Source organism: Sus scrofa, chromosome 9 (genome assembly GCF_000003025.6).
Source record: "Sus scrofa isolate TJ Tabasco breed Duroc chromosome 9, Sscrofa11.1, whole genome shotgun sequence".
Lineage (NCBI taxonomy): Eukaryota > Metazoa > Chordata > Mammalia > Artiodactyla > Suidae > Sus > Sus scrofa.
In genome coordinates this window covers 121,155,054-121,171,497 of record NC_010451.4, presented here as the reverse complement: position 1 = coordinate 121,171,497, position 16,444 = coordinate 121,155,054, and the positions used below count along the sequence as shown (strand labels likewise).

General features: G+C 39.6%; 1 protein-coding gene across 3 annotated transcripts in view; it reads right to left on the bottom strand.

The window, feature by feature from the left end:
• AXDND1 (axonemal dynein light chain domain containing 1) overlaps positions 1-16,444 on the bottom strand; it is an 89,656-nt gene that overhangs the window by 38,189 nt on the left and 35,023 nt on the right. For all 3 annotated transcript variants that reach the window (XM_021063739.1, XM_021063737.1, XM_021063740.1), the window contains 7 exons: positions 10,906-11,026; positions 9,067-9,168; positions 8,086-8,249; positions 5,826-5,901; positions 4,468-4,702; positions 3,042-3,243; positions 1,259-1,352 (listed from right to left, as the gene is read on the bottom strand). In XM_021063739.1, the coding sequence (XP_020919398.1) occupies positions 1,259-1,352; positions 3,042-3,243; positions 4,468-4,702; positions 5,826-5,901; positions 8,086-8,249; positions 9,067-9,168; positions 10,906-11,026 (994 nt within the window). The remainder of the gene's footprint in view (positions 1-1,258; positions 1,353-3,041; positions 3,244-4,467; positions 4,703-5,825; positions 5,902-8,085; positions 8,250-9,066; positions 9,169-10,905; positions 11,027-16,444) is intronic.

Here is a 16,444-nt window from a genome sequence, read left to right as displayed (position 1 = left end):
AAAACTCAAAAACGTTTGATCATCTCTGAAACTTCATTCCAGAGGCAGGAACATACCACATTTAAAAATCCATGGAAAGGAATGTAATTTGGTGCAGCCACTGTGGAAAACAGTATGGAGGTTCCTCAAAAAACTAAAAATAGAATTGCCGGAGTTCCCGTCGTGGCGCAGTGGTTAACGAATCCGACTAGGAACCATGAGGTTGCGGGTTCAGTCCCTGCCCTTGCTCAGTGGGTTAATAATCCGGTGTTGCCGTGAGCTGTGGTGCAGGTCGCAGACGCGGCTTGGATCCCATGTTGCTGTGGCTCTGGCGTAGGCTGGCAGCTCAGCTCGGATTAGACCCCTAGCCTGGGAACCTCTATATGCCGCGGGAGCGGCCCAAGAAATGGCAAAAAAAAAAAAAAAGACAAAAAAAAAAAAAAAGGATTGCCATATGATCCAGTAATCCCACTCCTGGGCATATCCAGACAAAACTATAATCCAAAAAGATACATGCACACCTATGTTCACAGCAGGACTATTCACATTAGCCAAGATATGAAAACAGCCTAACGTTCACTGACAGATGAATGGATAAAGAAGATGTGGTGTGTGTGTGGGTGTGTGTATATATTTGTGTATAGACAGATAGATGGATATAGATAGATAGACACATTTTATTACTCAGCCATAAAAAAAGAATGAAATAATGCCATTTGCAGCAACAGGGACGGACCTAGAGATTACTATGCTAAGTGAAGTAAGTCAGAAAGAGAAAAACAAAAACCATATGATACGTGGAATCTACAATATGACATAAATGAACATATCTCTGAAACAGAAACAGACTCACAGAGAGAGCACACTTGTAGTTGCCGAGGGAAAGGTGGGGTGGGGGAGGGATGGAGTGGGAGTTTGGAATTAGCAGATGTGAACTATTATATATAGAATTGATAAACAATAATGTCCAACTATAGAGCACAGGAAACTCTATAGTCAATAGCTTGTGATAAACCTAATGAAAAAGAACATATATATATATATAAAACTGAATCACTTTGCTATATGGCAGAAATTAACACATTGAAAATCAATTATATATACTCCAATAAAAAAATTTTTTTTTAAATCTACTGAAAATTATTTGAGTAATTACATTAGGACCCATTCTGCCCTCCCAACCTTCTGCTTCAATTGGATTGGCATGACTTTGTTTTTCCTTGAAGAAAAGCCCCAGTTAAGGCGAAAAACAATTTAACAAATTCCTGCAAGTACATACTTGGCGCTGAAGTTCCATGTTACCGTTGTTAATCTCATTGCTTATCTTCAAAAGCCACTGTTGAATCGCGTTAGATACATGTGCTTGGAGTACCCTGAAGGAAAAAGCAAGTCCAAAAAAGGTATGAAAGTAGCCATCAGATAAAAGTTTTATTTGCCTGAGCCTAGTAAACTTAGGGGTTGACAACTGTTTTAAGAATTCAGAGAAAGGTGAATCAAAGTCTCGAATTACCTAGTGGAATGAATGGCTTACTCCCTGACAGCCTTCCTAACCCTAGGTAGGTAGCCAGTGGTATAATGCACTTGGGGAATGTAGATCTTATTTTCAGTGTTTGGTCCACGCGATAAAAACTCACACTCACACCCTTCCCATTCACTTCTAGAACCACTGAGGCTACAGAGTGAGAATGAATTTAAAACCTCTCAAGAGATCAAATTCCAACATGACAGTGTGAGGAGAAAAGGTCACCCATTCCCCAGCGAAACTAGTGAAAATTACTTAAAACAAACAAACAACCAACCAAACCACTGAAAGCCTCTGGAAATGGTTCTAAGGACAGCTGAAGAAGCATCTATTCAACACAATTATGAAGATTCAGGACAAAAGGCAAGAGTCTATAGAATTTGACTCCTCGCCTTCTCAGCTCAGTGAGGCAGAAACTCCACTCTAGACTGAATACAGGACTCCCAGGAGTTCCCACTGTGGTTCGGTGGAAACAAACCCGAGTGTCCATGAGGACGCGGGTTCCATCCCTGGCCTTGCTCAGTGGGTTAAGGATCCAGTGGCCCTGAGCTTCGGTATAGGCTGCAGAGGCAGCTGGGATCTGGTGTTGCTATGGCTGTAGTGTAGGTTGTGCTGACTTAAAAAAATGCAGAACCTGAAAGTTGAGAGTTAAACTTTATTTGGGGGGAAATCAGGACTTAACCCGGGGGACAGCATCTCAGGTAGCCCTGAGAAACCATTCCGAGGCGGTGAGGGAGGAGCAAGGATATATAGGAGCTTTTGTAGCAAAGGGGAGGTAGCAGGAACAGAAGAGGGCTGGGCTCACTGAAATCATTCCTTTAATATGCGCCTCAGCTATGGGGCCAGTATCCTGAGTTTTCACGACCTGTAGGAGGACCCAGGCTCTCACACTTGGAGGTGTCGGCATTCGCAGAGGACGGTGAAATGCCTCCCCAGAGAGGCAGGGGGAAAGAATATCAGTCTATACAATAAAGGTGAGGGGGAAGTGCGTGCAGCCATGCACACACTTTATAAAAGTTTGTTGCTAGGCTCGTGAGGGTTACTACGAGTCACAAGGAGGAGACATCACCACGAAGGGCTTTCGTGTTATTCGAGACATGAAGAGATCCAAGAGCTGGGCACATAAATTCTCTTCCTAAAAATCTCTGACTATCTGAAGACCTGTTCTTCCAGTTTCCCCAGAGCACAGAGCTCTGCTCAGGGGGTGCCGCGGATCAGCAGCTGTAGTGCCTCATGATTTAACCCACGTAGAGGCTGATGGCGAGTGCCAACTTCAGTTCACAGCCAGCAGCTACAGCGCCAATTCAGACCCTAACATGGGAACTTACATATGTTGCGGGTGTCACCCTGGAAAAAAAAAAGAATGCAGGACTCCTTCGCCCTCCAGCTCCCAGTTAGAGGACTTTCTTCCTGGGAGGAATAGGATGTTATGGTTTCTTATCTGACCCCAAATACCCATTGCTGGGACTAGGTATGAGAAAATGCAGCTGAGAAGAGGGGATCCCCTTCTCCCACCCAGCAGAGAGCTATAGGAACTTACAAGCCAGAGTCCACATCTATGTACTGTGGGACAGCACCAATAATGTTTAACAATACATCCAACTGAGATTTCATCTCATCAATTTTTTCATTAAGTCTGTCCCATTCCTCAAGAAGCATTTCAGGAACCTCCGCAAGGCTTCCCAGCTTCAAAGAACAGAATTCAAGAGAACTAATCAAACTTGGAAGAATTTTAGAGAGACCTAGAAAAGTGAGAAAAGCATTAACTTTTAGAAGTATTTCTAAGTCTACTATTTCTGTAGTAAGTTATGAAATCTAATGGGCAGGGGCATATCTTTTTTCTTTTTCTTATTATCCTACAGCTTAATTAGCGGAGAATCTTACAAACTGTAGTTCCTAAATATATATTTAGTGAATAAACACTGTAATCAGTGCCTTTCTGACTGATGGACTATTTCTATGACGACAGTTTTTACTCTGTCTTCTCAGCTGAGACTGAAATGAATTACACCCAGAAACTATGAACTACAATTTTCTGTTAAAGGTCAGTGAGTCATCCTATTAAGACAAGGATGAAAAACAGTTTCTTGGTGATTATAAGATAGTTAGTAACAGAAACAAGAAGAGACATAGTTCTTGAGTCATGTTTTAGGTCATTTTCCAGGTTTACATGACGTTTGTTTTGGTTGAATAAAGATCAAGTCTAGATCCTAATCTTTGACTGATTACCTGTAAGAGCATGGCAAAATACCCTCTCTATATCTTAGTCTAATGTCATTTTGCATTTAAGAAATGAAAATGCTCCCATCTCAGAGACACATAAAGAGAAATAATTAAAAAGCAAACATTGTCTTGTCCTTGATAAAAATATTTTCACTGCCTTCATCAGTAAACTTGAATCTTTTAGGACTATTCAAAATGATTTATTAATTTCACTCTCATTCATCATTTTGACTTCCTCATTTACTTTAAACCATTTACCACCTGGTTGCATATGACCATAAATATACTAAAATTCATCAAATCGTATACTATAGATGAATGAATTGTATTGTGTGTAATGCTCGGTGCCTTATTTTGCTTGATTTTTAAAATTATATTATTGATTTTAAATATTAAATGTATTGAAAAGAATAATTACTATTAAAATGCTTTATGGTGAGTTCCCGTCTTGTCTCAGCAGTAATGAACGAACCTGACTAGTATCCATGAGGATGTGGGTTCAATCCCTGGCCCCACTCAGTGGGTTAAGGATCTGGCATTGCTGTAAGCTGTGGTGTAGGTCACAAACACAGCTCAGATTCTGTGTGGCTGTGGGTATGGTGCAGGCAGGCAGTTGTAGCTCTGATTTGACACCTAGCCTGGGAACTTCCATATGCTGCAGGTGCACCCTAAAAAAAATCAAAAAATAAAATAAAATGCTTTATGCTGTCAAGCCATCTAATTATCATTATCATTTTTTTTACCATTATCACCATTTATTCTTATTTCAAATTCTTTGTAGAGTCTTGCTATGCTTTTCATAATTTCCTCCATGTGCTTCTGCTCTGATGGTATCTTCCCCTCCATACTTTTATGGCGATTAAATATCCCAAGCCCAATATCTGCCCAGTTTTCCTGTAAATGCCTAATGATGTTTAGAGAATCATATTTTGACACTAGAAGATCCCCAAAAAACTTGTCATTGTCTTCAGTCAGTATCTAGAGAGTGAAAGAGAGATGAGGAAATTAGCACATTATTCACTAATGATTTCATCAAAGTCTATTCAGGTGACTCCCAATTATTCTGAAATTACATATCCTATTGTTATTTTTCATACCATTCCTTTATATGACACACATTTTATTATCAAAATTAAAGTGAATTTAAATTAATTTTGATACTCTATATAACCAACCCATAGTATACCAGGATGAAAATAACTTTTTTTTTTTTTTTGTCTTTTTGCCTTTTCTAGGGCTGCTCCCGCGGCATATGGAGGTTCCCAGGCTAGGGGTCTATTTGGAGCTGTAGCTGCTGGCCTATGCCAGAGCCACAGCAATGTGGGATCTGAGCCACGTCTGCAACCTACACCACAGCTCAGGGCAATGCCAGATCCTTAACCCACTGAGCAAGGCCAGGGATTGAACCCACACCCTCATGGTTCCTAGTTGGATTCGTTAACCACTGAGCCATGACGGGAACTCCCCAGGATGAAAATAATTATATTAGATCCTATGTAGGTTAAAAAAAAAAAATCGACAAGCATTAAGTCTCAGAGAGCAGAGGATGTTTAATTACTATTTGCTTTGGTAAGATGTAACATTTCTGTTTACACGATTCCCATGAAAGTTCCTAGATTGTATAGGTTTTTGTTTGTCTAACCTGAAGTCTAATAAATCGATCACTGAGCAAGGCCAGGGATCGAACCTGAAACCTCATGGTTCCTCGTCAGATTTGTTAACCACTGCACCACGATGGGAACTCTTTTTCGTCTTTTCTTGAGTTGCTCCTTGAGGCACATGGAGGTTCCCAGGCTAGGGGTCTGAGCCAAGTCTGCGACCCACACCACAGCTCACGGCAACGCCAGATCCTTAACCCACTGAGCAAGGCCAGGGATTGAACCCGCAACCTCATGGTTCCTAGTCGGATTCATTAACCACTGTGCCACAATGGGAACTCCAAGAATATTTTTAAAAAGCCCCTGTAGTCCTGATGCTTCTTCGTCTTTTATAAGACTTAGTCTGGCATTTTCAAAGAATGAAATGTGACTCAGTGAGGAGTGAGGAGTGGCAAGTTTACAGACAGCATTTTGGTTACCGATTGTTTATTAGAAAGTCTTACCTCTAGCCACTGTTTGAAGTCTAGAACAACTGATTCAGATACATTTTCTTTATTAGGGGATAAAATGTTTTTTCCACTAAAAAAGGAAAAACAGCAAGAACATGGCCTCAGAATAAGATATAAACAAAGAAAATTATGAATCCACTCATACATAACAACTAATTTTATGTTTCTCACCAATGATCTCCCAGTAATGCCTTCTAGGTTCAGCCTCTCACTCTTGGGCATTCATCTTGAAATTTATAAATATAAATTCAGACCAAAATCAGACCTGAGTAAGCAAGTTACAGGGTCAGAGGCCATGAAAGTATTAAAAAGGTGGTCTCTGAGTCCTTCGCATTCAAAATTAGGTCATCATAAGAGTAACTCCTGTTGAACACAGCTGCCAAAACAATATGTAAATAGAGAGGAAGCCCAAAGAATAATCAAGACCCAACAGTTAGCTCAGGAGCCCCACCTTCTGGTAAGAAAGCATTTCCTTTAATATCTTTGGAAGTATCACATGAAGAAAGCTCTTGGTAAAGAAGTTCTTGAGGAGAAAAGAAAAGAACCACTGCCACCTGTGCTCCCCTCCCAGCAGAATCAACAATTGGCAGAGCGGGCAATGGCACAGCAACCAGCCTGGAAAATGTACCACTTCAGCTCCCACACCTTCCAAATCTACTAATTGGGAAACTTCTCAGAGGATGAAAAACTGAGGCCACTGTTCTCAATTTGAGATGGGAATGGTACCTAAATGTGATTTCTCAACAGAGAAAGCATCTTTAAATTTAAAAAATAAAATTGTAGAAATCGCAGGGTCCAGCCTGCATTCAAAGTATAGATAAATTCCCACTAACCTTGGCTGTGATTTAGTCATCCAGCCTCCACTTAAATACTTTATAAGCAGCCTCTTCTATTGTCAGTTTTCTAACTGTTACAAAGCATAAATAATGTCCAATCCAACCCTTGTAAGTGCCAGCCACTGATTCCACATCTTTGCACCTGCCCTATGCTACAGACCTTGCAAATGGATCCTGATATTCAAGTTTGCCAAAAGCAATAATATGACTTAAATTTTTTTTTTTTTTTTTTTTTTTTTTTGGCTGTGTCCATGGCATGTGAAAATTCCCAGGCCAGGGATAGAATCGTCACCACAGCAGTGACCTGAGATGCTACAGTGACAATGTCAGATCTTTAACCCACTGCACCACAGGGACCTTCATAAATTGATTTTTAAAAAGAGAGGAGGATGGAGTTCCCGTCGTGGCGCTGTGGTTAACGAATCCGACTAGGAACCATGAGGTTGGGGGTTCGACCCCTGGCCTTGCTCAATGGGTTAAGGATCCGGCATTGCCGTGAGTTATGGTGTAGGTCGAAGACGCGGCTCCAAGTCCTGCAATACTGTGGCTCTGGCATAGACCAGCAGCTACAGCTCTGATTTGACCCCTAGCCTGGGAACCTCCATATGCAGCGGATGCGGCCCTAGAAAAGACAAAAAAAATAAATACATAAAATAAAATAAAAAGAGAGGAGGAGTTCCCATCATGGCTCAGTGGTTAACAAACCCAACTAGGATCCATGAGGATGTGGGTTCAATCCCTAGCCCCGCTCAGTGGGTTAAGGATCCGGCATTGCGGTGAGCTGAGGTGAAGGGCGCAGATGCGGCTCGGATCCTGTGTTGCTGTGGCTGTGGTGTAGACTGGCAGCTACAGCTCCAATTTAACCCCTAGCCTGGGAACCTCCATATGCTGCAGGTGCAGCCCTAAAAGGACAAAAGACAAAAAAATAAAAAATAAATAAAAAAACAAAAAGAGAGGAAAGAAAAGATAAAAAGAGTTGGACTTAAATGGAGGCAGCAGGAGTTGGGTAGAGGGATAAGATGATCAGAAATGATTAGAACTAGATACTCTCCTCGCTCAGTGGGTTAAGGGTCCAGAGTTGCCATGAGCTGTGGTGCAGTTCGCAGATGCGGCTCAGATCCCGTGCTGCTGTGGCTGTGGCGTAGACCAGCAGCTGTAGCTCCACGTCGACCCCTAGTCTAGGAACTTCCATATGCTGAGGGTGCGGCCCTGAAAAAGCAAAAAAAAAGAACTAGATATTCCTATTCAAGCCCCTGCAGGACTATGTCCTTGCAATGACAGCAGATTACCTTGCCAAAATCAATGTCAAAGTAATTACAAGGTAAGAGAGATAGAGAAAAAGAGAGAGAGGAAGAACTGAACTGAGTTATCAAACATGATGTAGTATAACCAGAAAAACAAGTTTCTTAGAGACCCACCTATCATTTCTGAAGAAGTGCTGCCATTTGACAAGGCCATCCTTAATGCTTTGCAAGGTCTTCTTTACAGACTCTTCATTTTGTTCCACTTCTTGTTTAAATTTATTAACCAAGTTTCTCCACTTCTGTGTCAATTTCTGCAACAGTGCAAGGTCTGCAGTATCCTGGACAAAATGCATGGAATTAAACCACTTATTCATTTATTCATGTAACAAACATTTACTACCATACACCAGGCCATTATTAATAATATGAGAGACATTCATAGAAAATAAATCCAAAACTTGAAAAGATACTCCTCCTGCAAAGTATCAGTGACACAATTACACAGTTCCTTTGGTGGTGAATTTTCCACAGTAAAAAGAGTATTAGGAACAAGATTTTCTCCTTTGCAACATGAGCCAATTTCCTCATAGGATGTGGCAGGCAGTACAGCAACTGGAAAGAGGAGGAATTTCAAAGCCAAACTACAAAAAGTAAACCCCTGCCATTCACTGGCTAGCTAAACTTGGGGGATGTTATTTCACTCAAGATTAATTTTTCTTATGCATAAAATAAAGACCCTAATCTATATCCCACAGGATTGTTAGCAGAATTAAATGAAATGGCCAGTGTAAATGCTTTGGTTCTAGAAACATACTAAATGCCATGTCCTTCTTTTTCAACCTGGTAGGCGCACTGTTTTTTCCCATAAAAATGCATAGAATGCATCAATAATGCAACTATTTCAATGAACACAGCTCTATTTTTGTTTAAGCACTATAACTCTGTAACATGTGCGATGTTATTAAATTGCTTAAATAGCTCTAATTAGGATAGAAGACAAACATAAAAAAGAGACTTTATTTGGTTTCCCTTGGATTTTTCATTCTTCCCACAATAAAGCACAAATATTAAACTATATTTAAAATTTAATCTATAAATTAACAAAGGTGTCTTATAGTCTCAACCCGTAACAGACTTAGGTGAACTGAGCTTTACCTTAGTTGACAGCAATATGATGAAATGCTTAGCATATTTACTCCAGCCTTTTTCATTGAGGTAAAGTCTTTTAGCCAATATGATTTTATTTCTTTCAATTATCTATTTTTAAAAAGTACAAAAATTAGGAACCTAAAACATTAACAAACCACTATGATATATAGTAAACTAAACCTAAACCAATATCACATATCAATTTTTTTAGTGCATCATCAATTCAATCACAATTTCTTATTTAAGCCATGAACTAATTTGAATCACAAATTCATGTTTTCTAAAATTACTGAACTGGAACGAAATTGAATACAGTATATAACAGAGGATCTCAAACGATTTTATCTCAAAACATCTGTACACTCTAAAAAATTAGAGAACTCCAAAAAGCTTTTGTTTATATGGATTATATCTATTATTATTTATTGAATTGGAAATTAAAACTGAGATGATTTAAAATACATTTAATTCACTTAAACATTAGTAAACCCATTATATATCGTAACATAGTTTTTTATGAAAAAAATAACTATTTCCTTTCTTTCTTTCTTTTTTTTTTTTTTTTTGGCAGAACCCATGGCATGTGGAAGTTCTCGGGTCAGGTACTGAACCGGCACCACAGCAGCGACAATGCCAAATCCTTAACCACTAGGCCACCACGAAACTCCCAACAATATCCCTTTAAAAATTCATCAAAATGGGAGTTCCTGTCGTGGCTCAGTGGTTAACGAATCCAACTAGGAACCATGAGGTTGCAGGTTCCATCCCTAGCCTCGCTCGGTGGGTTAAGGATCTGGTGTTGCCATGAGCTGTGGTGTAGGTTGCACACTCGGCTCGGATCCGGCATTGCTGTGGCTGTGGCATAGGCCAGTGGCTTCAGCTCCAATTAAACCCCTAGCCTGGGAACCTCCATGTGCCACAGATGTAGCCTTAGAAAAAGACAAAAAAAAAAAAAATCATCAGAACAGAATATTTGTGTCCTAGATGATATCTGACCATTCCAGAGGAAAACAGGACAAAAAATGAATCTGCAGAGGGTCATAATTTGCTGTTAATACTATAAGTCTCAGATGTGAAATCAGGCACCCAACCAGTAAACATTTTAGAAAAACAGAATATTGTACAACTTTGCTACTTTCCTAGAGCATCACTAGAATGGTCCACAGGCTGCCATGTTTCAATACGGTTGTCATACTGGGTACCAAGGCAATAGAACCAAAGTAAGTTATCCAATGATCTTAATATGCTTAGATTATGTTTTTTAAAAAAAGTTTTTCTTAGTTTATTAACAGTATAAAGTTGAAACACATTCATATGCAACAGAAAAAGAATTCCTGCTCATACTTCATAGGTTCTAATGGAAAAAAAAAAAAATGATCCCTTAATTGGGCAATAGAGAAGAAACAAAGAAAACTTTTACCTTTTTTTCAAGGCCCATAATAGAATAGCTGCATTTTTCATCAATTAAATATAAATCTTCATCTTTTAATTTTCTATCTAGATTATTGACAATTGTAAAATGAAACTTTATTCAGTCAAAAAAAGAAATTTTGGGAGTTCCTGTCCTGGCTCAGCGGTTAACAAACATGACTAGCATCCATGAGGACGTGGGTTTGATCCTTGGCCTTGCTCAGTGGGTTAAGGATCCGGCGTTGCCATGAGCTGTGGTGTAGATTGCAGATGCAGCTTGGATCTGGCATTGCTGTGACTGTGGAATAGGCGGTGGCTGCAACTCCAACTTGACCCCTAGTCTTGGAATCTCCATGTGTCATGGGTGTGGCCCTAAAAAGACAAAAAAAAAAAAAAGAAAAGAAAAAAAGAAATTTTGACTCCAGATGAATCAACCTTTATGGACAAGTCATATGTGGATGAGCTCCAGACATCTCTTTCCATCATTAATTGTTTAATATCACTCTCCATTCTTCCTCTTTGTAATGTATATAAGTCATGATATTCTTCTACAATTCTGAAAGAAAAATTAATAAACAGCTACATAAATACCTATTAAAAAATAACTTTGTTCTAAAATAAGCATTTTAGAAAATAGCTTTGTTTTAAAATAAGTTTTAAAGCTTTAAAACTCATCATAGAGTAATTATGGTATAAGTTTTACATCTTTAAAACTCATCATAGAGTAATTATAGTATAATTGCTCGATATATTAGTAAAACTAATATACAATGAAAAAGAAGATAAAACATTCACTTTTCGTTTATAAATCTAACAAAGGTCTTAAAGTAAAAGGTTCACTATATCATTCCCTGCTCCAAACACTACTCATCATATTCTTTATTTACTAGAATAAATTATACCATGGCATTCTAATGGTATAACACTATATTAATGAAAAATTTAGAATACAAGTAGCAGTAATATAGCTGCTTTTAGTCTTTTATGTCATAGAATTCAGAATTCTTTATTAAAAAGGTACAACGGCACAAAGACCAAGAATTGTGAGCCACTATATTTTTAAATTTTAATATGTAATTAGTATAAGATTTAAAGAAATTCTGTACCAATCAAAAGCTTAAATATAATTTTTTTTCTTACACCATTTTTCTTCATGCCTACCAGAACATACTTTTCCTTCTAACTTACACTGAAGTTTCTTTTAGAATTAAAAGATTTTTTTTTTTTTTTGCTTTTTTTTTAGGGCCACATTCACGGCATATGGAGGTTCCCAGGCTAGGGGTGGAATTGGAGCTGCAGCCACCGACCTACGCCACAGCCAGAGCAACATGGGATCCAAGCCACGTCTGCGACCTACACCACAGCTCACGGCAACGCTGGATCCTTAACCCACTAAGCAAGGCCAGGGATCGAACCTACAACCTCATGATTCCTAGTCGGATTTGTTAACCACTGAGCCATGATGGGAACTCCGAGAATTAAAAGCCTTTCTGAGATTAAATGCAAACACAGAAGTTGTAAAGTAACTGGTAGCCTTTCATAATCCTTTTGAAGCACTTCCTCCTAAGTAATACTAACTTTTCTGTAAGAGTTAAAGGTCAATGACAGAAAATTCTTCTAATTTTGGTGAAAGCCATGAACCACCAACATCAATTCTTAAAGCTTATTCTATTTAGAGGCTTTCACTTGTTAAAAAAAAAAAAAAAACTGAGAAAAAATTAATCACCCTAGGTAGCACATAGATAAATATATGTATAAAATTTCAATAAGCTACAACCTTAAGAATTATGTACCTTACTATCTGAAAGACCTCAATTTTATTTATGTATTTATTTATTTATTTATTTATGTCTTTTGTATTTTTAGGGCCGCACCCACAGCACATGGAGGCTCCCAGGCTAGGGGCTGAACAGGAGCCGCAGCTGACGGCCTACGCCACAGCCACAGCAATGTAGGATCCGAGCCACGTCTGCGACCTACACCACAGCCCATGGCAACACAGGATCCCCACTCATCGAGGTCAGGGATGGAACCTGCATCCTCATGGATGCTAGCCAGACTCATTTCTGCTGAGCCACAATGGGAATTCCCTGAAAAACCTCAATTTTAAAAAGGGCGTTACTGACCCTTGTTTATAATAACAAAAGAAAAAATTCAGAAACAACCTTAATGTCCAACAACAAGGGATTGGCCAAATAAAATACATAATGTAGCTCTATGAAGAAAATACCCTGTAGCTAATTAAATACCATGTTTTTGTTTTGTTTTGCTTTGCTTTTCATGGCCACACCCACAAAACATGGAAGTTCCCAGGCTAGGGGTCAAATCGGAGCTGTAGCTGGCAGCCTAAGCCACAGCCGCAGCAATGCAGGATCCAAACCATGTCTTCAACCTACACCATAGCCCACGGCGATGCCAGATCCCAACCCACTGAGCAAAGCCAGGAGTCAAACCCACATCCTCATGGATACTAATCGGATTTGTTTCCACTGTGCCACAACGGGAACTCAAGATCATGTTCTTAATATTCTGAAACATAGGAAAAAAATGTGTGTACAACATAAAATAAGAAAACCCAAATGATAATAGCATTTATTTAGTTTGATCTCATTTTTATTAAAAATATGTATATAAAAGAAAAATATATTAAAATATTAACTTCCATATGCCACTAAAAAGCAAATAAAGTGAAATATTAATAGTAGTTAACTCTAAAAGAAAGAATTATGAATGTTCTTTATTTTCTTATTGATATGCTTCTACATTTTCCAAATTTTCAACAAAATAATTAGTTTAAAAAAAATATTAGAGTTCCCACTGTGGCACAATGGGGTTGACAATGCCTCTGGAGCACCAGGACACAGGTTTGATACTTGGCCTCACCCAGTGGATTAAGGATCTGATGTTGCCAGACCTGCAGCATCAGTCAAAACTGCTTCTTGGATCTGATCGTGGGCTCAGGAACTCCATATGCTGTGGGATGGCAAAAAAAAAAAAAAAAGAAAAAAGAAAGAAAGAAAGAAAAAAAGTATTATCAGAGTTCCCGTCGTGGCACTGTGGTTAACGAATCCGACTAGGAACCATGAGGTTGCAGGTTCAATCCCTGCCCTTGCTCAGTGGGTTAACGATCCAGCGTTGCCGTGAGCTGTGGTGTAGGCCGCAGACGCGGCTCGGATCCCGCGTTGCTGTGGCTCTGGTGTAGGCTGGCAGCTACAGCTCCGATTACACCCCTAGCCTGGGAACCTCCATGTGCCGCAGGAGCGGCCCAAGAAAGAGCAAAAAGACAGAAAAAAAAAAAAAAAAAAAAAAAGGTATTATCTATAATTTCTAATCACACAGAAAAAAACTGAACCATCCTACTTCAAAATCAATGTTTAAAGAAAAAGAGATTTTTTTTCCCCTCTCTTTTCTTCCACTTTTCTCTGGTTTTAGAAGATGTTTTAAGAGTTCCCGTCGTGGCTCAGTGCTTAGCAAATCCAACTAGGAACGATGAGGTTTCGGGTTCGATCCCTGGCTTTGCTCAGTGGGTTAAAGATCCGGCATTGCCATGAGCTGTGGTGTAGATCCTGCGTTGCTGTGGCTCTGGCATAGGCCGGCGGCTACAGCTCTGATTGAACCCCTAGCCTGGTAACCTCCATGTGCCGCGGAGACGTCCTAGAAAAGGCAAAAAAAAAAAAAAAAATTGAAGATGTTTTATTGTTACGGTGATTAACACAAAAGAGGTTCTAGTTTATTTTCTTAAGTTCATTCAGCAAATATCTGTTTAGTGCCTACTATATAAACTGAATGGATTCATTTAGGAAGTGAATATAGAAAGAGGAAAGATCCAGGGAATAAGTGCACCGGCATTTAGAAATCGGGTGAGATGAAGACATAAAGAACAAACTTACAGTTACCAAAGGGGAAAGGAGGTAGGGAAGGGATATATTAGGAGTTGGGATTAGCAGGTACAAACAACTATATGTAAAATAAACAACAAGGTTCTACTGTATAGGACTATATTCAATATCCTGTGACAAACTATAATGGAAAAAATATGAAAAATAATATGTATATACACGTATAACTGAATCACTTTGCAGTATACCAGAAACTAACACATTATAAATAAATAAACTATACTGAAATAAATATACTTAAAAATAAATAAATAGAAATTGATGAGATGAAAGGAAACTATAAGGGATACATCACTACGAAGGAGCCAACAGTGAAGCAGAAAGAAAACTAGGAGAGCATAAAATACTGAGACATTGTCGTACGTAAAAGCAACTGGTCAGTTATGACAAATGCCGCTGCTAAGTCAAGTGAAATGAGAACTGAGAACTGACCCTTGAATTTAGCAATATGAAAGTCACTGGCAACTTTGACAAGTGCAGGCTGGTGCAAAGGTGGGGTGAAAGCCAGATTGGAGTGGGTTCAAGCAATAACGGGAGGACAGAAAGCAGAGATAACGAGTATGACCACTTTTCAAGAAGTCTGTTGTTAGAGGAGCAGAGAAAGGGGCCATAGCTAGAAGAGGATGTGTTGTCCTAAGAGACTTGAGAGTCTTTAAGTTTGGTTTTTGGGTTTGGGGGATTTTGTTTCCTTTTGTTGTTTTTTTTAAGAGTGATTATAGCATACGTGTCTACTGACGGGACAAATGAAATGGAGAGAGAAAAATTGACACAGGAGAAAGAGGAAATATTTGCTGAAAATATCTTGAGTAGGTAAGAGCAGATGTAATAGTACAAACGGAGAGATCAGCCTCAGAAAGCAAACAGTTCATCCACTGTAAGAGAAAGAGAGATAGAACGCATGAGCACAGGTGCAGGTGGGTGGGTAGATGGAGGGGTGAGAGCTTGAGTTTTCTTCAGTTTGCTTCTACGTTTTAGAAAGCAAGATCATCAGCTCAGAAAGAGCACAGAGAGATAGTATTAGAGGTAAGAAGACAGAAGATAAACTACAGAATAGTTATTTACTAAATAAGACAACAAGGGTGAATCACCTATGGAAAACAGTAGTACATTCAGTGGGCAAAAAATGATGAGGTTACCCTTGTCATTCTAGCAAGGAATAAAATAGAACTGAGAATATATGTTTGAATTTATATTTTGTATTCATGTGTGTTTTTCTTGACATTTAGAAAATACAGTCATTCTTTAGCAAATTTTTTTTAAAAAGGCAAGAATTTCTGTTGTGGCACAGTGGAAACAAATCTGACTAGCATCCATGAGGATGTGAGATTGAAACCTGGTCTTGCTCAGTGCGTTGGGAATCCAGCACTGCGGTGAGCTGTAGTATAGGTCACAGATGCAGCTCAGATCCTGCATTGCTGTGGCATAGGCCAGCAGCTGTAGTTCCAATTCAACCCATAGCCTGGGAACTTCCATATGCCATGGGTGCGGTCCTAAAAAACAAAAAAATTAAATTTTTTGAAAAAAGCAGGAGTTCCCGTCGTGGCACTGTGGTTAACGAATCCGACTAGGAACCATGAGGTTGCGGGTTCGGTCCCTGCCCTTGCTCAGTGGGTTAACGATCCGGCGTTGCCGTGAGCTGTGGTGTAGGTTGCAGATGCGGCTCGGATCCCGCGTTGCTGTGGCTCTGGCGTAGGCCGGTGGCTACAGCTCCGATTCAACCCCTAGCCTGGGAACCTCCATATGCCGCGGGAGCGGCCCAAGAACCAAGAGACAGCAACAATAACAACAACAAAAAGACAAAAGACAAAAAAAAGAAAAAGAAAAAAGAAAAAGACAATGCCAGATTTTAAATCAGGCCAGGGAGTTCCCGTCGTCAACCCCCATGAGGTTGTGGGTTCGATCCCTGTCCTTGCTCACTGGGTTAAGGACCCGGCTTTGCCCTGAGCTGTGGTGCAGATTGCAGACACAGCTCGGATCCTGAGTTGGTATGGCTGTGGCATAGGCTGGGGGCTACAGCTCTGATTAGACCCTAGCCTGGGAACCTCCATAGGCCGCGAGAGCAGCCCAATGGCAAA